Source organism: Carcharodon carcharias, chromosome 22 (assembly GCF_017639515.1).
Source record: "Carcharodon carcharias isolate sCarCar2 chromosome 22, sCarCar2.pri, whole genome shotgun sequence".
NCBI classification, from domain to species: Eukaryota; Metazoa; Chordata; class Chondrichthyes; order Lamniformes; family Lamnidae; genus Carcharodon; species Carcharodon carcharias.
This window is the reverse complement of record NC_054488.1, coordinates 14,753,664-14,776,524: the sequence shown is the minus strand read 5'-3', so window position 1 is coordinate 14,776,524 and position 22,861 is coordinate 14,753,664. Positions and strand designations below refer to the sequence as shown.

Sequence of the window (22,861 nt, the reverse complement as noted above, 5' to 3'; positions counted from 1 at the left end):
AATCAAAGGATTGTGAATCTTTGGAATTCTGTACCCCAGAGAGTTGTGGATGCTCCATCATTGAATGCATTTAAGGATGGGATAGACAAATTTTTGGTCTCTCAGGGAATCAAGGGATATAGGGAGTGGGCAGGGAACGTGGAGTTGAAGCCCAAGATCAGCCATGATTATATTGAGTGGTGGAGCAGGCTCGATGGGCCGGCTGGCCTACTCCTGCTCCTATTACTTGTGTTTTTATGAAATATATTTCCCATGTTCACAGGTTGAGAAACAACGAGCTGATCTTACCAGAGAACTAGAGGATCTGACTGATAAACTGGAGGAAGCAGGCGGAGCAACCGCATCCCAGGTAGTAATTCAGTGTTTTTTTCATTAGCTGCTCACTGTATTATTTAATGATTTTTATTCAACAGGGCATACTCAGATACACGAACCTAGAGGAACCTTTCCCAGACATTGTGAGGGAAAAATTACTAGACAAAGTCATCTTAAACATGTTGACGTAGATTTGCATTGTTGAGTTTTGCTTGCAAAATTGTAGACAGTTTCTCTTCAAATAGATTCATGAATTTTCTAGAAGGGACATCTTTGTGCTGTTTACCAAGTTGCTGCTACTGGACAAAACCTCTGTTTATTTAACATATCATGGCTCCCAATGTACTGGTTCTCTCATTACCAGAAAAAAAATTACAAAAATCCCTCTTTGTAAACCGTTCCCTCACAATAATCATCTTCACATATGCTTCCTGAAAGCCAATGTTATTCACTGAAATGTCACATTCTTCTCAAAAATTGGAATAACTTCTTAAGGTCAAAGGTAAAGGAATGTTGTGGTGTGTTGAATGAAGTAAAACACCTGACTACATTTCTGCCCTTCTCACTGATCCTCATTGGCCAATCTGTTTTCCTGTTGGGAATAGAAAGCATTCAGTAAACTTTTCTTCTAGTAAAAATCTCAGAGTGGGCCAAACAAAATCCTTTCAGTTTGTGGTTAATCAGTAGTTCTCATGTCTACAGATTTGCATTCTTGTCGGTAATGTTTCACTAAAATCCCAGGGGGTTGAATCAGTAAATGCGCCCAAGCATTTGGTACCAAATCATACTGAATTGAAGGGTCCCTGGTTCATTCCTTGATCTTGTGATTGAATTAATTGATTCCATTCAGTGTATTGCCCTCAGTGCCCTGGGGCAGAGAAGAAGGGACAACTCAGCCCAAGTTCTTGGTGTTATCTCTGCTAAAAGGTGGACATGACTGGTTCAGCTGTAATCCATGATCAGGTGGTCTCCAGACATTCCCTGTCTGGGTATGAAGACTGGCAACAGGGTCTTGGGGCTGGGGCACTTGTAGAACCAACCTGCCCCAACTTCTATTCCCATCAAGGATCTACACCTTCAGGAGAGAGGAGGAGGAAATTGTATGAGGGGGATAGGGGATGAGGGTGCAGGGTAGAGGATCCTTACAGAAAAGTAAGGATTAGTATGAAAATTGACACAATCCTAGACATAGAGGAATGGGTGGGGCCCGCTATTTTGTTTGTGTCTTGTCTGTCGAAATTCCAGATGGACTGAGTTTGAGACACTTTGAGCAGATTCCAGTAATCTAGTGGGAGTGGAGGTGACATTGTAACTTAAGTTTAAAAAGATTCCCACCCATTTCATTGGATAGAAATTTAAGTAATTTTAAGTTGCAATTTTTTTTATTATTGCTTTGGTATCTGGAAAATGAGAAATAATAATGCAATATAACAGGGAAGGAAAGAGTTGTTTCTGTGGTCTCCCAAAGTGATATTACTCCCGTCTTCAATTTTGGCAATAATGTTAAGCGGAGAATAGAAAATTGGCAGATGTTTTGTATCCCACTCAATATTTTATTTCCACTGAAGTAAAAAGGGTTTTGATGAAGTAGACAGGGAGAGACATTTTCCACTGCCAGGCAGATCGGTAACCAGAGGACACACATTTAAGATAATTGGCAGAAGAAGCAGAGGTTAGATAGGGAGAATTTCTTTTCAACACAGCGAGTTGTTATGATCTGGAATGCACTGGCTGAAAGGGTGTTGGAAGCAGATTCAATACTAATTTTTGAAGGGGAATTCAATATATAATTGAAAAGGAAAATTTGCAGGGTAAGTGGGAAATGCAGCCAAGTGAGACTAATTGGATGGTCTTTCAAAGAGCAGGCACAGGCTCAATGGACAGAATGGCCTCCTTCTATGAGATATAGCATCTGAGTCTATAACAGGAGGCTCCGCAAATATGGAGCGACAGACCTGTACAGATACAAATTGATTTACACCGCTTGTGCAGGAGCAGAAACTGTTGCATAGCATTCCCACCCAATGCGTTAGGTTAAAATTAGCCCCAAAGATCACTGTAAGTAAAAAAAAAGATTTATGAAATGGGCTGGTGACTCACTAATAATTAGTTTGCACTATTGCACAAAGTCAAGATCTATCCTGTTGAATCCTCTGATGGCCAGTACTTTTGGAAAACTGGTCCATGGCATGTCTCCCTCTTGTAACAACAGCTTGCATTTATATGATGCTTTTAACGTGGCAAAGAATGCCAAGGTGCTTAACATGAGCATCATCAAACAACAGAATATTTAACAATAATTTTAAGAGTGTTTGCAAGCGCCAAGAGTGAGTCATGTTACACACTTTTACACTTGCTGATCCTATCTATGCACTTTAACACAATCCTGAGCTGCAGCCTGAATCTTATCACACACTGCTGAAAAAAGAACATTTGTCAAACGGGAAGGTCGTAAAGACAGCACCACTTCAAGGACCAGCCGTGATTCCTCACATTTAGTTTCTTGTTTTAAATCTTTCCCTTGGAGATCGAGATGAATAAGAAGAGGGAGTCAGAGCTGCTGCGACTGAGGCGTGAGCTGGAGGAGGCCACCTTACAGTCGGAGTCCACGGCTGCAGCCCTTCGCAAGAAGCACGGGGATACCGTGGTGGAAATAACCGAGCAGTATGAAAACCTGCAGAGGATACGGTTGAAAACGGAGAAGGAAAAGCAAAGCATGAAACTGGAATTAGATAACATGACCCTCACCATCGACAGCCTCCAAAAAGCCAAGGTACTGCAGTTGCTCATTTAAAATTGATCGTAACTCTAAATATATGTAGATGTATTTCTTTCTGGCTGTAAGCTTTATATCTGACCTGTATTAAGCATTCCAAATTAGCCAAGGTTTTTTTTTCCCCCAGAGTGAACGCTGACACTACTGTTTCAACCAATGAGGTAGAGGTGGGGTAAAACTTGCAGCATCACTCAGCAAACAGAGTCTATTTAAACAAAATCCCTGCAAACTATGGCAGAGCCTGATAAAAGCAGGATCATTTCTCCAGAAAAATGCAGTAAGTGGAGGATAGTTTCATAATATAAGTTAGGGGCATAAAGTCAACCCCAGTCACTACAGCAGCATGGGCTCAAGATGTGATTGGCAGGGGAACTGGCCAATCATCTCCATTCGTGCCAGGACTGGTGCTGCAGATATATGCAGTCTTATTAGTTTATACATAATGATGAATAGCTGAAAGAACAAAGGAGCCCAGTCTTAAAATTAGAGCTAAGCCATTCAGGAGTCAAACCAGGAATGTCTTTTCCACACATTGGGTGGTGGAAGTTGCTCCTTCTAACTAAGTTACAGATATTGGCACGAATGTTCGTGTGGACCTCCGGAAATCCCCACCTGCACACTTTCCTGCCTTCAAAAATGTACGCCTGACCCACGTGTGACTTTGCCTCGGATTTTTGTCTTTCCACACAGGGTTTGGGTTGGCAGCGCGTTTTACAAACTGTGATGGAGAGCAGGAGGGGTGTGGGTGCGGAGGTGGGCTGGTTAGAATGCCCACCTTTGTTCTCAGGACAGCAGCCCAGCCCCCAGCATCATTTAAAAGGCCCCCCCTAAACCTCACACCTCACCCCCTCAATTTGAAAGAGTATGTTTCCCCCCAGCTTTAACATTTTTCACCTCAGTGACAAATTCGCCCAAAATATCAATTTAGCTATCTTTGCTTTACCTTCATTCCTCTCTCAAATATCATGTGATACATACGTGTATGACGGTGTCAGCCACTAAAGCTGCTGCATGCTAATTCTAGCTGGTCTGAGGCTCTCTGTGTTGCACTATGACCAGGTGGGCAATGATGCCCAGATCCGCAAGCTGGAAGACATGCTGTCAGAAGCCACTTCCAGGAATGAAGAGATGCAGCGGTCGCTCACCGAGCAGAGCCTTGGCAAAACAAGACTAACAGGTATGGGGGGTGTGTGGGGTGGGGGGGGTGGGGGGGGGGGCGGGGAAGGAAGGAAGGAAAGTATTACAAGGTTCGTTCTATTTGGGCCATGTTCAGAGGACACATTAGTAATCTGTGCTTTTTGCTGTGGCATATTATACAAACATACAAAAAGTGATGGTCTATCCAACTTGCATACAATTTTCGTACCCTGTGTAGCACAATATATACATTCTCTACCCCACCTGAAACCTGCTGAACTCCGGGGAGCAGTGAGAAAACAAATAAAAACCCCAGGTCAAGTTAGGGAAAAAAATTCTGGGGAATTCCTCTCCGACCTGTATAGGCAATCAAACCTAGTACAGGGAATAGGAAAGCTGTGCAGGCATCAGAGAGACTGCAGAAAAGATTCACGAGAATGGTTCTTGGGATAGGGAACTTCGGTTACGTAGATAGATTGGAGAAGTTGGGATTGTTTCCCTTGGAGAAGAGATGATTGAGAGGAGATTTGATATGGTGTTCAAAATCATGTGTGGGATGAATGGGACAGAGTAGATAGGGGAAAGCTGTTCCCAGTTGGCGGAAGAATTGATATTAAGAGGGCATTAAGGTAACTGGCAAAAGAAGCAATGAAGAGGTGAGCGGAAACCTTTTCAGGTAGCGAGTGGTGAGGATCTGGAGTGCACTGCCTGACTGTGTGTTGCAGGCAGGTTCAATCACAGCATTCAAGAGAGAATTGGATTATGATCTGAAAAGGAAGAATGTACAGGGTGCCGGGGAGAATGCAGGGGAGTGGCATTTCCATAAATTGCTCCGAGAGCCGGTGTATACACGATGGGCTGAATGGCCACTTTGTGTGCTGTTATAATTCTGTGATGCTGTGAATTCCCTCCAGCTCTGACCTCTTGTAAGAGACAATAATGTCCACCTCTGCCAGAAACAGGTTGAACTCTTGCTTGAATTCACCTGTTAAACATTTTGGGGTCGAGTTGCCACTTTGGGCACGTTCAGAACGGTGCGCTTGAATTTGCTCCGGTTAAGTTACAGTTCCAGTTTCCAATAAAAATAATTTGCATAAACATGAAAGTAAAGTTTTGTGTGAACCAGTGCAATCAGGCAACACAATAGAATATAATCGTTTCTTTCTGTCTCTTTGGGCGGAATTTTCTGTGCCCGCTGGCATGCTCGGTGGCACGAGTGGACAATATGGTTTCAAGGTCAAAACTCGGTTTTAGAACATCGTGAAACCAGTTTGCAATCGTCCACTCTGCCTGTCAAGGGCGGGCCACCTTAACCCGCCATCGCACATCGGGAACCTCGTTGTCATACATCCGCAAATCGTTATCAAGCCAGCCTGCCAGGCCCATCCCACCACCCACATCGGCGGGAAAACACACCGCTGCGGAACATGTCTCGGCAAGTGTGACGTGCAGAAGTCGGGACTTAACCGCCAGGGCCTTGCTCACATCGTGGACATCCGAGGAGCAGAAGGTGCTGGAGCCCAACAGCAATGTCACACTGGAGGAACGTCCATGGCATGCTGGGTGGATTCTCACGGATTTGGCTTTGCTGCCAAGCAGCTCACGGAAGTTGGAAAGTCATTGTTGATGCTCACAACAGCTGATGGTTGAGGCAGTGGAAGAGGAAGGTCCAGGATCAATTGGGAGAGGAAGAGGTGTTGGGGGAGGGTGGGGGGTGGGCGGTGAGGTTGAGAGGGGAGGAATGAAGATCTTGGGGGGGTGACGTTGGGAGAGGGGAATGATGGTGTCGGGGGGTTGAGGTTTGCAGCAGGGGAATGAAGGTATCGGGGGTGGGGCAGAAGGGAATACGGGCAAGAGGGGGAAATGAGAGAGAAGGTGGCAACTGGGGAGGTAGGTGCAAGGGAAGGAACTTGGGGGGGGGGGCGGGGTGCGGGAAGGACTGTGGAGAGAAGGAGTCTGGTGGAGGAAGGAGTGCAGAGAGGGGAGGGAGTCCAGTGGGAGGAAAGAGCGCAGAGGGGGGAGGGAGTTTAGGGGGAGGAAGGAGTAAGGGTAGTGGAAAGAGTTGGGAAGGGGAAAATGAATAAAGCTAGAGGAAGAGGTAAGGGTTTCTGAGGGAGTCAGGAAGGGGGAAGTAGTAAGGCTGGAGGAAGAAGTAAAGCTGGAGGAAGGAGTCGGGATGGGGGAAAGGACTAAGGGTGGTGGAAGAAGTAAGAGTCTCTGAAGGAGTCAGGAAGGGGGAGGGACTAAGCACAGGGTGGGGTGTAGTCCTGGGGTTGTGAGGATAAGGGGGGAGGGAGCTGGATGGGGGAGGGGGGGTGGTGGGGGAGGTCAGATGTCTAGGTGAATGTGCAAGGGAGGGGTCTAGTGGGTCCATGATGTACCTGGGGAGTGAACTGAGAGTGGGCATGGTATGAGGAAATGGTAAGAATGACCAAGGGCAGAGTGAGATGGTAGGATTGGAGGGTGAGGGCTCGACGATGGATGGGGGTGGAATTTTCGGGAAGGAAGGGAACCAGCACGTTCACCATGACATCCCCAAAGGAAAAGGGTTGTGGCTGGTAGGTCACGGAGGGGAACTGGAAGGTGATGCCGAGGTAGTTTCATCGGTGTGCACGAGTCAGTTTTGTGAAAAATTAACTATTTTTGGCATGGAAAAGCTTTTAAGACATGCCAATTAGTGTCCATGGATTTAAGAAAATGAGTACAATTTAAAGAACCTTCCTGAACCAACACAATGGACAGAATCTCTCAACTGTGGCTGGATCTGTGTGTGATTCAGGTGAACTGAATCTTGAACAAGCATAAACAATCGCAGTAAACAAGATCACAAGTGGTTTTAGATGTAACTCACTTGTCGTTTGCACTGATCTTACAAGTCTAAACAAACAGAAACCATCTCACTATCCTCAACAAATAGAATAGCATTGGTGGCATCTCGGTGAGCTGAGAGTGACTGACCTTGACATTCAATCAGCATTTGACTGAGTGTGGCATCAAGGAGCTCTAGCAAAATCAAAGTAATTGGGAATCAGAGCGAATCTCCCCATTGGTTGGAGTCTTACCCAGCACAAAGGAACATGGTTGTGGTTGTTGGACTCACTGCAAGAGTTCCTCAGGGTAGTGTCCTAGGCTCAGTGACCTTCAGCTGCTTCATCAAAGACCTTCCCTCCATCATAAGGGCAGAAATGGCGATGTTTGCTGATGTTGTTCAGTACCATTCGCAACTCCTCAGATACTGAAGCTGGCATTGCCCACGTGCAGCAAGATCTGGAGAACATTCAGGCTTGGGCTGATGTGTGGTTCAATATTACTTGCCACTTAAGTGACAGGTAATGACCACCTCCAACATGAGGGAATCTGACTATCTCCCTTTGATATTCAATGGTATTACCATCACTGAATTCCCCACCATTCACTTGTTGGTTGTTATCATTGACCAGGAACTGAAGTGGACCAGCCATATAAACATTTGTCTGCAAGAACAGGTCAGAGGCTGGGAATTCTGCAGCAAGTTACTCTCCCTGACTCCCCAAAGCCTGTCCACCATGTACAAAGTACAAGTCAAGAGTGTGATGGAATACTCTCCACTTGCCTCCAGGAAGCTTGACACTATCCAGGAAAAAGCAACCCATTTGATAGGCGGTCCATCCACAATCGACGCACAGTGGCAGCAGTATGTACTATGTACAAGATGCACTGCAGCAACTCGTCAAGCCTCCTTTGACAGCACCTTCCAAACCCATGATCCCTACCATCTAGAAAAACAAGGGCAGCTGATAAGGGGAACACCACCAGTTGCAAATTCTAATCCAAGCCACTCACCATCCGGACTTGGAACTGTATCGCTGTTCCTTCAATGTCACTGAGTCATTGGATCCTAACAGCACTGTGGGTGTATCTGCACCACGCTGACTACAGCAGTTTGGCATAGTGGTAATGTACTGGACTCATAATCCAAAGGCCCACGATAATACACTGGGGATGCGGGTTCAAATCCCAGCACGGCAGCTGGTGGAGTTTAAATTCAATGAATAAAATCTGGAATCGAAAGCTAGCCTCAGTAACGATGCAAAAACCCAACTGGTTCATTAACGTCCTTTAGAGAATGAAATCTGCCAACATTACTCATCTTGCCTACATGTAACCCCAGATGCACAGCAATGTGGTTGACTCTTAATTGCCCTCTGAAATGACCTATTAAGCCACTCGGTTCAAGGGCAATTAGGGATGGGCAACAAATGCTGCCGTGCTAGTGATGCTCACATCCCATGAAAGAGTAAGAAATTGGTATCTGCTACCTTTGTCGTGTCACAATGCCAAAGATCTGGTGGGGTGAGGAGCTATGAATTTGACTGCTTACCTCTTCATTTTATGTCAAGATTGTCTCTATGTCTATTGTATTGCAATTTACTCAGCTTGCTGAGTTAATTAGTTGTCCCATCTCCAGCTGGGCCCACCAGCTAAATCCTGGGCTAGAATTATTGGATTTGTTATTGAGTTTCCAACATGTACTTTGTTTCATTTGGCGTTGATCCTTGGCCTGGACATATATGTGCTACTGACACTCGCCTGGAAGCAGAGAACTGTAATTTCCAATATTATTCTTTTTCCTTTGGGGAGCAATTTTAATAGTTGAAATTCTTATAGCAGAAATGAAGCTATAAATCACAGGCATATAAATGTTGGCTGCATCTTGTTCCATGTTGGATTGTTTGATGGGCTTGAATGTAGTGTGCATCTACAGTTGTCCTTGGCTCCAATGTAAGATGAGTGCGCAGTTTAGTACAGGTGGGAAAAATAGAGACAGATAATAGAGAGGAGAAACAGCAAAGACTTCAATCATGGAGAAGGAATTAATGAGTTCAATTACCTCTAAATTTCTTAATAGAAATCTTAAGAGGATGTAAAAGGCCAAAGAACGTGTCAGTAGTCAGGTGGTGTATGACATAATAGAGGTCCAGACAAATTAAAAAATATGAGAAAATAGAGGAAACTGAGAAGGAGGGAAAAAAGATCTACTTATGCCAAAGAAAGTTCATTAGCTAAATGCATGTTCTTTTGATTGTAATTCTAGATAATATTTATTGTTTCAGCTGAAAATAATGACTTGAATTGCCAACTGGAAGAAGCAGAGAGTAAAATAGGTCAACTTAGCAGGTCAAAGATCATTCTGACATCACAAGTTGAAGACTTGAAAAAGCAGATTGATGAAGAATCAAAGGTAATTTATGAATCATGGGTATGGATCGTGTTGAGGTGTTTGAAAACCATTAATTTTCCCTGTTCCTCCATTCTTCATAAAATCATTGCTCACAACCAACTTTTCCTTTATTTCTGGGTGATTTTTTTCCCCCAGTTTTCTTTCACTCTCTTGCTAGGAGTGTGTGAGAGAAAATACACAAGTAGGGAAGCTGTGACATTTTGGTGAGATAGTGCTTAGTGCTAAAAGTAGGCAATACTTCTAAGGGAGTTAAGATCATTGCTCCTTCCTAATCCCCAAGTGCCACTTCTACTAAATGGCCAAAACCTTCAAAATTACTTTGTTAAGAATTAGTTGAGGATCTAGATATTGCTGCCCTATACTTATACATCCCATAATGTCGTAAATTAGGGTCAATATAATCTGCTTGACTTCCTTGTGTTACTAATGAGGTAACACGTTCTCTTTTATATCTCCTTTGGTTACCATGTTATTGTAATGTTTTCCCTTTTTGTGCATCCACCATTTTTCATGTAACACAACATTCAGAGCAAGCATGATATTTTTCAGCAGGATACCTTATGGCATCTTCAAGGAAATTTGGTCCAGTTAGTGTTAATTGTTGGATATGAATCGAGGATGCCTAAAGCTATATTGTCTGAGGTCTTGAATCTCTCATTTGTAGCACAGAGCCTCTTTGGAAAAATGTTGTGATTGGAAGATCATTGATTTCCATGGAACAATTAGCTAGATGAGTCGAATGTTCACCCTCATTTGTAATGGCCTTTGCACATTGAGTTTTGTCTCAATGCTGTGAAATCATTCTCTTCATACATTACATAGGATTTAACCCAAACTATGATGGGAAGGTAAAATTGCATGATTTCACTCTCATTGGGAAAGCCTTGCCTAAATGACATTGTGACTCATATTCCCTGGCTTTCGCTGTGGCTGTGGTTCATCTCAGGACTGCTCACACCTTTGATTCTACTAACTGTGGATTACTTCTTGTACTGCACTCGACCCTCAGAGGCCAATGTAGTCATTACACCGCATTCCCCTGGAATTCTTTCTCAAAACCATTTTACCTCAACTCTGTTCAGAAACTGTGTACAAACTCATCCTGCTTAGGATCTCTTTCTCCCTCATGCTTTTATATTTTCCTGTTTAACTTTTGCCTTTTCTGCCATGTTAAGCCCTCTGACATTGGCCCAGAGTGTCCTTCCAGGTCTGTGAAGTCTCTGGCCTCTGGATCCTGTAAAGTGTTTCTGGCGGGCTCCTTGGCCTCAAGTAGAGAGTCCACCAACATGTGGGGGTGGTGGGAGGGCAGAACTTTGCTGTGGAAAGCATCCGAGACTTGGAGCAATACATTGATGCCTTAAGTTTTGTAGCACAGCATTGAAAATGATGAGCCAAGCTTACCAGCTTCCAGAATTTAAACCCCCCATCATCACTATGGCTGCTAGGAATAATCATGTATCTCAGATGTTTAGCATTGTAAGAAAATAGCTCAGAAGCACCTGGAATGTAGACCCTCCTGTATTGTTTATTACCCGTCACCTCCAAATGGGAAACCCAGTGGGTGTGACAGTAGACAGGGACACGGTGGAACATGTCTTTTCCTGTCCCAGCTCCAGCCGGAAATCAGAAGGAGTAAGATCCGCAATGTTTTACAGGGAGAATGTTATATATGAGCTGGGGTGAGTTGAATTTGGTAGTTACCACAAACCAGGTGCAATTCCAGCAGGACACAAGAATGGGTGCATCAGAACAGCAAGACCTGAGGATTGAGCCAAATTCATCCTCAGGTGTCATAATTCAATAATTTTGCTGAGCTTTGGGCACCATGACACAGTTACCCTATCTGGGCTATAATGATATCTCCACACATCGAGACCCACAGGTAAACCTAAGAGGGTAGGTTGATCAGGAGGGGGAAAGACCGAACTGGCAGTGGCCCATAATATAGTGTTATGGAGCCAGGAAGATCACTCATGTACCTAACTCTACGAATGCCACATCTCTGAAGCTATGGGGCTTTTTTCTGCATTGGTCTCTTTCAGGAATGTTGGTAAGGCTGCTGAAGACCCAGAAAGAGCAGTCAGAACTCACTTATCTCAAGCACTGACTAAGGCAAAGGAGTGTAACAATGTGGGTCTCAATTGCACAAATGAACCTTATTTCAATATTAAAATGAGGCTCACACTTAATTGCGGCATCTGTCAGAGTTGCCCAGAAACGAACGCAACCAATTTCACAAGCCTTTGCAGCTCAGGTACAGGGCATCTGCCCAGTTAAATTGCTTATTGTTTTTCTACTTATAAGTCCATAAAATAGGTGCAACATTGTTAAATGTACCTTCCATGGTTCATGATTGGAGAGCAAAGTCAGAATTACGTTGCTGCTGATACTTTGATTTAAGACATGTTGAGGTAAACGTTCATTTTTAAGTACTCCAGTGCAGTGCTTTGTATGCCAAGAATGTGTATAAGGAATTGAGGCATGCTCTTCATGTTATTTTCCATCGTTAATTTTAATGAATGGAAAATAAGGAAGGAGCAAGCCTTGAAATAGCCGAAATTTTCAATGTGTGCTCCTGTTCCTGAAGCTCTGCATTTGAGAACTTCCTCACAATGTTTATTGCAGCAAATTGGAGCCAAATGTCATGTTGGTTACGACTCGTTTCTTTTTAATAACAATGTATTATAAAGGCTTCGGGGAAACAAACTTTTATTCCATGTGTCTGCTCCAAGTTCAAATCCAATTCCCATAAATGAAAGGACTGCGTTCCAACGTACTCTTCTAAGCAGCTTAACAGGTTAGAGGTAAAAGAGTAGAGAACTAGACCTACCAGGTGGAACCTATTGAGCTAATACTTAATAGAACAGCTATTGCAAGGTTCTGTTCTGTTGCTGGCTTAGATCCTTGATGAACATGAACACAAAAGCACAGAAGTGGGACTGCAGTATGCTAGCCCTACCTCTGACCCACATTCTAGACTTGTAACTCCTACCCTGAACTTATCAAAAGCTCTTAATGCTTTATGCTACAGTGTTCCTTTTTGCATTCAACATTTTTTAAACATTAACAATTATTCAGTTCAAGTAATAAATGTTGTTTAAGCAGTGTAGTTATTTGATTGAGGCTAATACAACGGAATTTAACTTCTTACTACGCTGTCATTCTCACAAATGTGTATTAACTTCAAAAGCTACACTGTCGCGGTTTGTGGTTGTGATACAGTGCAGTGTAAAAATATAATGTCAGCCTTCTCCATGTTCATGTTTGATCTTAGTATTGTTTCTCCTTTCAGTTGAAGAGCACAATGGCTCTAAGTCTCTCAAGTGCCAAGCATGACAATGAACTGCTAAAGGAGCAAGTCGAGGAGGAGCAGGAGAGTAAATCTGAACTGCAGAGAGTCATTTCCAAACTAAACAGTGAGGTCACCCACTGGCGGACACGCTATGAAACTGATGCTATTCAGAGGACTGACGAGCTGGAAGAGTCCAAGTAAGCATGCGGTTTGTTATCAGATATGCTGAAACGAGCTCAGCTTAAGCGGTTGATTTTACAATCTTTTGCGGTATACAGGAGTAAAAGCTGTGCAATAAAATTAAATCTTATTTAATTATAAACATATTTCCTGAAATAACACAACAAGAAACATCAGCGTTTGAAGCTTAGGATACATAACATAATGATGAGGTGACATTTAAGAACTGAGTAATAACAGTTAATGCTGCTCATTAATGTTTGGTTTCTATCAGTTTGCAATATAGTGGTATAAAATATACACTTAAACCTGAAAGTTACAAACTCCTGAGGTTTCAGCAACATGGAGTTTTTTAATCAGTAGTTAATCCTATTGAGCTTCGTGCTGCTTCACTAAAGTTTTAGCCAAACTGGGAGAAAATTGTTCTAACGAGAGCTTTGATGATTTTGTAGCAGAGTTATCAATATATAAAGCAGTACATGAAAATACAGAGTTAATGTCCTCTCAGTGTAAAACAGTATACATGAACTTTTATGGTAACTTTCACATGGAAGCACTTCAGAGAGCTTAATACCGTGAATTAATGTCTCTTTAAGATATAAATCCTTATCCTAATGTCTATGAAAATTGAGATAAATGTGCATTGAACTTTGTGTAGTACATTAAAGGAGCTTTGATTAAAGTTATGATTTTAAGGCTGACTGCTGTACTGAGAGTTTGAAGATCCTAAGAAGGGTTCAAGTGACATGCATATGGATGCATGGGCCTATAGAATTAGAATATTGCTTAGGTTGAAGGAGTTAGAGATCAACATTAGGGTATACAGTATGACACAAATATACACAGGATTAAATCTGGGCACTTTTATTATTAGATGTCAAATCAATGCTTTAAGGATTGAGAAGCATGGAACATGTTGGGATAAATATGATTTGACTGCCCAGTCTTATGTTTAAAAGTTGGCTGCAGTTAACAGGGTTAGGCCGCTGGCAGGGAAGCAGAATATGCTTTAAGAACTGTTGTTTGTCAGAGCCATATTCTGTACAATGAAGTGGAACATGTTTAATTTGACAAACTATGGGTGAGACTTATATTTATCAATGTCTCACGTACAGTTCATCATTAGCATAGCCATCTTCCTTGAATCATTATTAGTTGGTGAAAACTCAAAGTGCAGTCTGGATAATGGGAGATCAGAATTGGGGAGGCTTTTTAAGTCTGAACTATTAATTGCTCAGGATTAGTGTGGGATTAACTGCTTTACATAGAACTGACTTTCTTGGATCAGTAGCTAATGGCAACATCCTTTGCTAAGCATTTTTTTGGACTCAGCCATTTGACCAAAATTAAAAGCAAAATATTTAAAGAAGACTCGAAGTCCTTTGTTTATTTGATTGGTGGCATCTTTTTAAACAAAATGATATCACCGGGCTTCATGTTTGCCAAAAGAATATCAACCAGTTTTACTGACACGGGAACAAAGGATTTCAACACATTTTTCCTAAACATTAATTTTATGTCACCAGTTGAAATAAGTCTGAAAGAAAATATCTTGGAGAATGTGCGTAAATGGGACAGAGTCTTGAGTTTTTGATGAATCTTGGGTTTTGCTACAATATGGAATCAGAAATCCAGCATGGTGTCAAACAGAATGCAAGGATTGCAGCAGTCTGATCCATCTCCGCATCGTCATTTCTGATTGGTTCACTTACAGATGGGGAGACAGCAGTGTAGTGGCGTTGTCACTGGACCAGTACTCCCGGGGCCCAGGCTAATGCTCTGGAGGCAAGGGATCAAATACCCACATGGCAGCTAATGGAATTTAAGTTCAATGTATAAATGTGCAATATATAGCTAGTCTCAGTAATGGTGACCATGAAACTATTATGAATTGTTGAAAAAACCCATCTGGTTCACTAATGTCCTATAGGGAAGGAAATCTGCCATTCCTACCTGGTCTGGTCTACATGTGACTCCAGACCCACAGCAATGTGGTTGACTCTTAACCACCCTCTAAATGGCCTCGTAAGCCAATCAGTTCAAGGACAATTAGAGATGGACAACAAATGTTGGCTTTACAGCGATGCCCACATCCCATGAAAGAATAAAAAGACATCTACACTGACAATCCCTCATGCAAGTCATAAAATTGCAATGATATTAAAAAAGAAAGCCACAAAGCTCTCCAACACAGCTTTTAATTGCACTTATCCACACCTCCACAACCTCCCCCTCCCCCAAACCTGCAACCCCATCACCACTGCCAAATTAAAATCAATAACCTTGTTCCTAGGTGCATCCTCCTTCCACTCCTCCTCAGGACAGTCTTTTTCCTTTCTCCCATCTTTGCTAATGGATGACCCTAACATGGTGCATGTAACAAAAGGCTAGGAAAATGCAAAATAATGGCCACAAAAATACAACCAAATTCAGGATTCTTTGTCCTGCATCACTTCAAAGCACTGCAGTACAGACTTAGTGAATGAAACCATTCCGGGTACATCCTTAGGAATGAATGCCAGATGCCCAGAAGCACAGCAATTCTTTGAAGACTGGAGTTTTAAGAAATGACCTTATTCTAGTTTGCACAGACTGACAACTGACAACTCCTGCAAAGGCCCTAGCCTCAAAGGATCGTCCGAGCAACAACGATTAAACACTTTCCTCTCCTCTGCAGAAAAGCATTAAAATGGTAGGTCTTTAGTGGCGACCAGGAGATTCCTAATGCCATATCCCCACAAGTTGAGCCCAGAATGATCTCCAATGGCCACGAGCAAGAGCTTCCTTCAATGCAACTATTGCTCAGCTGATTATTCTATTCCGCCATCTGCTCTCAGTCATGTCTTTCAGATTTATATTGTGTGCATCACCAAGAGATCAAAGCAGTTGATTGTGCTGACTGTCAACTATTGGAATCAAACATCTCGCAGATTGTTCTGGCTTTTGTGATCAAAGTAAAATTCAGAATGAAAGTTGGCTGCTTTCCACAACATACTGGAGAAATCCTCCTGAGAGACATTTTTGCACATGCATTGAACATCTTTTTTCTTATTATTACACTACATTTTACAATGCAGACTTTTTTAGTTTTGGATGACTTTTTTTTTAAGTAGACCCATCACATAAGGAATATTATGCGTTGAGTGCAAAAGGCATGTCCTTTTGGTTAGCTTTAGTTGCTCCCTTCAGGTAGACGTACAGCATGAAACTGAGGTTCTGGACATGATCTGGGCTGACATGCAACCTCATAATTAAAAGGATAAGTTTGCTTAAAACAGAGGCACACAGGAACAATAAGAAAAAAAGGCTTGCATTTATGCAGAGCCTTTCACAACCTCGAGATGCCCCAAAGGACTCCTTAGCCATTGAGTATTTTGAAGTACAGTCACTGTTATATTGTAGGGACTGCAGCAGCTAATGTGCGCAATGTCCAATATGTTAATGATCAGATAATCGGTTTACAATGTTGGTTTTTTGAAGGCTAAGTGTTGGCTAGGACACCGGAGAACACCTCTTTACTCTTCTTCAAATAGTGCCAGGGGATCTTTTAAGTTCACCAGAGGTTCAATGGGTTAATATCCCATTTGTAAGACAGTACCTTTGACAATGCAGCACTACCTCAATATACACTGAAATGTTAGCCTGAATTACACATTCAAGTCTCAAGTGTGACTTCAGCCCACAACCTTCTGACTCAGGCAGAAATGCTACCAAGACACCACAAGAATAACATACAAGCATAGTAGAGCACAAGACCAGGAAAAACCTTTGCGGTCAATCTGGTCTTGCCAGTCAATTGTCCATTCCCTTGAATGTCCATCATTTTTCTCCTGAAATTTCTCCATACAGTCTGCCTCCCTGCAGAGTTTGTTCTACATGTTCACCACCCTCTGTAGAAAAGAGTTAAAACTAAATGGTTTTTGCACCTTCCCTGTTCTAAGCTTTAGCCCACATTTCCTGATTGAGGAATTTGTGCCAAGCTTGAATATATTATCAGGTTCAATTTGTCTGCTGCATTAAGCATCTTGAATACTTCAACAATATCTCTTTAGCCTTTTTCTCCCTAGAGTGAATAACCTCAGGTTGTTCAAACTCTCACAGCAACTTGCACAGGCTCATTCAACAGCAACCTCCAAACCCGTGTCTTCTACCACCTAGAAAGAAAAGGGCAGCAGACACAAGGAAACATCATCACCTGCAAGCTCCCCTCCAAGCCATGCATCATCTTGACTCGGAAGTATATTGCCGTTCCTTCACTGATCACTGGATCAAAATGCAGGAACTCTCTTCCTAACTGTACTGTACCAAACCAGATGGCCGGCAACAATTCAAGAAGGCAGCTCACCACCACCTTCTCAAAGGCCATTGGGGATGGGCTATAAGTGTTAGACTAGCCAGTGACACACACATCCCAAGAACATATTTTTAAAAAAGCTAATTTCTTTTGCCCTTTTCTGCATTCACTTTGTTGCCTGGACATCCTTGTTGTGATATGGTCACCAGAATTTCACAGTTTACTCCAGCTGTGACCATGTCTGTACAAACTCACTATCTCAGCTTGGGGATTTGTGCTTTATCCCTCTGGTTTCATATCCAGTTGGCTTTCTTACTGCTACCACACACTTTGCGGTTGGTATCAATGAACCATCCACCAATATTTCAAGATGCCTTCATGATTTGTTTTCTGTATCTTAGTGCCATTTAATTGGTGTTCCTATAGTATATTTTCCTTCTGTACCTTCCACCTTAATGCATTTTTCGACTCGTCACCCTCTTTAGTGTTGTCCTAAGCCTCAAACCACCAAATATATTGTTAACAGCAATGGCCCCAGCACTTACCCCTGTGCCATCCCAGTAATGACCACTTATATTGGAGCAGCTCCATTTAACATCTTGGTTTGCTTTCCCTGGTTTAGCCAGTTTTCACACCATCTCCAAAGCTTGCTGTCTAGTCCATATCTTGTTGGCTATTGTTTAGAGCACAGAATTAAGAACCTGTCACATCCATTGAATTTCCTAAGGCAATAAGGTCCTTCATTTGTTTAAAGGACTCCAAGAAATTTGTCAGACATGAGCTCCCATTATAAATCTATGCTGACTCTCTTTTACCATCTCATGTCAATCTAGCTATTTCATTATTCACTTTTTTAGGATGCCTTTGAGTACTTCACCTACAATAGATGTTAGGTTAACTGCAGTTGCCTGGTTCATCTCTTTGTCCCTTTTTTAAAGATTAATGTTATGTTGGTGTTTTCCAGTCCTTTGGTCTTGTTCCTGTTTCTAAAGATCCCCCTAAATAAAATGGCTATCCAGCTTCTTAAATGCCATGTATGGGGCCCAGTTTTAACCATGTTCAAATGGATAGGCTTTGAGTGAGTTAGAATCTTACTTGTGTCTTGCCTTCCTTTAACTTCCTCAGCCTACCATTGAGTGCCTTAGACGAACGTACGAATTAGGAGCAGGAGTAGGAGTAGGCCACTTGGCCCCTCGAGTGTGCTCCACCACTCAACAAAATCATGGCTGATCTGACCGTGACCTTCCCCTTACCCCGATAACCCTTCAACTCCTTGTTTATCAAGAATCTACCCACCTGTGCTTTAAACTTCTACTGCCATTTGAGGAAAGGAGTTCCAAAGACTCACTTCCCTCAGAGAGAAAAAAAATTCTCCTCATCTCTGCCTTAAATGTCTTAGATCCCTCATTTTTAAACAGTGACCCCTAGTTCTAGACTGTCCCACAAGAGGAAACATCCTCTCCACATACACCCTGTCAAGACCTCTCAAGATCTTAAAGGTTTCAATCAAGTTGCCTCTTGCTCTTCTAAACTCCAGCGGATACAAGCCTAACCTGCCTAACCTTTCCTCATAAGACAACACACCCATTCCTGGTATTAATCTAGTAAATCTTCTCTGAACTGCTTCCAATGTATTTACATCCTTCCTTAAATAAGGAGACCAATACTGTACACAGTACTTCAGATGTGCTCTCATCAGTGTACCATACAGCTGATGCATAACCTCATTAATTTTATATTCAATTCTCTCCACAACAACTGATAACATTCTATTAGCTTTTCTAATTACTTGCTGTATCTGCGTACTAGTCTTTTGCAATTCATGCACTAGAACACTCAGCCAAGGAATCTCTGCAATCTCTCACCATTTAGATAATATGTTTTTTTCTTCTTCCAGCCATAATGGACAATTTCACATTTTCCCACATTATACTCCATTTGCCAGGTCTTTGCCCATTCACTTAACCTGTCTATGCCCCTATGTTTCTTCCCTCTGTCCTTGTCACAATTTACTTTCCTACCCATCTTTGTTTCATATTTGAGATTAGATAGCTTTCCCAACTCTAAACCGCTCTGCAGACAGTTCCAGTGAGTGGAGACCGCAGTTCCAGCTCTGAACTCTGGCTGAACATTCAGTGGGATGTCCCCCAGCCTCACCCCGACCCCGCAATCATATAAATTCTGGGAACAGGGTTAGAACTCTGCATCTTCTGACTCTGAGGTGGGAGCACTATCACTTATCAGAAACAGATCTGAGGTATTTATATATTTATGTCCAATATAATTGAGTCCCAAAGACTCAACATCTATGCTGGAAACTGCTCAAACTCCCCTTCTTGAACTCAGGAAAAGGAAAATATGTTTTAGTAAATTTGCTGTCACTTTGTTCATTGATATCATGTCACCTTTCGGAACTTTCAATGGTCCCATTGCTTCCTTTTCACTTTCTATTGAGGTGGCCTTTATCCAGTGAAGACTCTTAAATTTCATTAAAACCAATTGAAGAAAAAGCCATTTACAGACTAGTTTTCTCTTACTTGTGTTTTACTTGTAAATGAAGTGGAGCATTCAATCACAAGCCAGCCGTACCAGTTAAGGAGCTTGATAACAAGGGTGCTGTCAGCTTGAGAGCAAGAAATGTTTAGAGTGAAGGCACTGAGCTTCTCATGAAGAATGAGAAAGAGAATGTGGCTGTGTTAAGTTAACATTTTCCAGAGAATGTGTCAGTGAGGAGCCGTATTAAGAGATTGCCTTGGCCAGCCTTGTTCTCTTAATATCTTTTCCCCTAAATTTCCTGTCATGGCTTTGATTCTTTGGTCAGGAACATGGAGTTTCTAGGCCCCAGATGTTTCTATAAGTTAAACATTACATTTCTGTGGAGCCAAGATGGCTTCCGCCAGTTGTTATTTTCCCCCTTTTCCCCCACCACGCCTGCACCCCCCCCCCCCCCCCCCTCCCCCCCCAACCCCCCACCACCACTTTCCCTGCACTCCTAGCAGCAGGAAGTGCACCATCTGGTGCCTGGTTAAGAATATACAAAACAAGCATGGTGCTTAAATAAGCTGGAATATCAGTCAAAGCCAGGATGCCAACTCTTTTTAAGTAGAGTGGTTACTGGCTGAATCGATCAAAATTTACGTTTTTTGGAATTTCCAAAGCTTATTCAACTTGCCTTGTGCTGTACCTAAGCTTTGGAGTTAATCAAAGTTGCGTAATTTCATTAACGAAATGGCTTGCGTTTATCCAACATGCTTCACATCCTCCAGATGTTCCAAAACGCTGGCAGTCAATCAATTACTTTAGATATCTACACTCACTCTGCCAATTGGCGTATAGCACAGTTCACCAAACAGCACTGATATGAATGACCAGTTGATCTGTTTTAATGGTGGTGTAGGCTGAGAAACAAATGTTGGCCAGGATACTTAATGCCGGAGGATCTTTTACAGAACAGAACAGACAGATGGGCCACCAGTTTACTATCTCATCTGAAAGGCAGCAATGCAGTGAATGTCAGCCTAGATTAATACAGCTGGCACTGTATTAAGTAGAGTTGTTGTTTTCATATCTTCAGACTCTTATTAGAGAGCCAGGTAAGCTGAAAGTAAGGAACTCCATCTATGCTGGAAACTGCCCAAACTCCCCTCCTTAAGCTCAGGAATGTGTTTAGTAGATAGGCATATTTGAGAGAAAAGAATTCTGGTTTATATTATTTTTCACCTTATTATCTTTCTCTCATTTTGACTTTCCTCAGTCTTGTTTTTTAAACTCTAACTGTGCTTTCCTTAACTTACAAACTCTGTCTCTCTTAACCCTTTCCTAACTTCAAGAATAACTTTAGAACCTTGAACTTAGCATTTTGATTTTGATCGATAAGGGAGTCCAGGGTTCTGGGGAGCAGGCAGGAAAGTGGAGTTAAGGCCATATCAAATCAGCCATGAACTTGTTAACCGGCGGAGCCGGCTTGAGGGGCCGAATTATGGTGTACTGCTGCTCCTCTTTCTTATGATCTTATATCTTGTCCCATCTTAGACAAGGCTGCAAGTTTTAAAAATGGTATTTTAATTGGCTGAAAGCAGATTTTACAGGCCTGGTTTGTAAACAATAACGCTTTGGGCCTTACAATCAACTGACCCCCCCCAGCATCCACAGTTTCTTCGGTGGGTGTTGGGTATTAAGGATGGGTGGGTGGGGGGAAATTCCTGATTTCACTTCTGAATGGCCTAGTTCTAATTTTAAGCTTGTGCCCACTTGTTCTGGATCCTCCCCCCTCCAGGAGAAATAACTTGCATTTATCTACATTATTAAACCTGATGTAATTTTAAGCACCTCAATTAGATCACCTCCCAACCTTATAAACTTAAGGCAACATAACTCAGTATATGCAGCCTGTTCTCATAAATATAGGCCAAGGTAATCACTCCGGTAAATAAAGCCAACATATTGATATCATAAGTGTCATCAAGGCAGTCTTTGACATGTAAAAACACACCAAAATAGAAAGACACTCTACTGAATGAGTTAACCTATCAGTGCCTGACTACCCAATGGATGGAAAATCACATGATTACCTGATCAGTGCTGCCCACGAGCAAAATGCCTTCAATGCACAAGATTTACCTTCAACAGCTAGGAGCTCAAAAGAGGAATGTCTCTCGGGAACTATTCTTTGCTGCGGTGGGGGAGGGAAATATTTGATTTAAACTATGAGCACCGACATTGTAAATGCAGCAAACGGATTGAAACTTTGCTGAGCCTCCACTGAGCGCAGAAGCAGAATTTACATCGGTAGAAATGTTTTTAGTGTAGGCCAGAATGCTGTAGCCTTCAAGGGTGGGTGCATGTATCTCATCGGACAGTATTAGCTGACTAACCTGAAGATGTTCCCCTGATAGTACCATCACCATCCTCAAATTATTGAGAAGAGCAACACACGGCAAGTTACTGATAATTGTTAGTGCTTCTTTTTTGGAATGAGGTCTTTATGGAGATTGTCTTTAAGCCAGTCTGTCATAACTGATATATAATAGGCTAGACATTCCTCAGGCATTTAGCTGCTGGGTTCCTGCTGGCTGTAATTTCACAGACTCCAAAATTTTAGTGCTATGCTAGACAAATTGTGATAAACTATGTTCTAGATTAACATTCCCACATGTAGCAATCAAGTCAATTTTAAGACCACCATTTATAGACATCTTGAGTGAAAATGTTTTCCGACAGCAGGTTTAATGTACGCATTTAATTAAATTATTTCCCTGAACTGCTTAAAACAAAACTGAGGATAAAATGACCTTCAGGGCTGACTAAGCCGATTAAAGAAAGACCTCCATTTTCAGTTATTTTAATAGGCTGTAGAAAATCACATTTTAACAGATCTAACAAAATACTCCCAACATTCAGATATTTAATGAGGGTGAAATCCATTTTGAAGATTCACTTGAATTTTTTTTTTAAGCTGTGCTGCACCATTTTTCTTAATGAGAATGATCAAGGGCCAAGGCCAGGAACAACAGTGCCAAGTTTGGCTTTTAAAAGACTGCAGATTGTAGGAGGAAGGGAAGGCTGGGAATGTCATGGCTTAATTAATTAGAACAGGAGGTTTCACTAACTAATCTTAAAATAGGTGTATCCTAATATTGAAATTTG

The 22,861-nt window shown here is 42.2% G+C and overlaps 1 protein-coding gene across 1 annotated transcript in view; it reads left to right on the top strand.

Annotated features, from left to right (window-relative positions):
- Nucleotides 1–22,861, top strand: part of LOC121293560 (myosin-16) — a 223,628-nt gene that overhangs the window by 55,255 nt on the left and 145,512 nt on the right. The window contains exons 5-9 of the mRNA XM_041216592.1: nt 263–349; nt 2,843–3,088; nt 4,151–4,268; nt 9,322–9,449; nt 12,742–12,938. Coding sequence (XP_041072526.1) covers nt 263–349; nt 2,843–3,088; nt 4,151–4,268; nt 9,322–9,449; nt 12,742–12,938 — 776 coding nt within the window. The remainder of the gene's footprint in view (nt 1–262; nt 350–2,842; nt 3,089–4,150; nt 4,269–9,321; nt 9,450–12,741; nt 12,939–22,861) is intronic.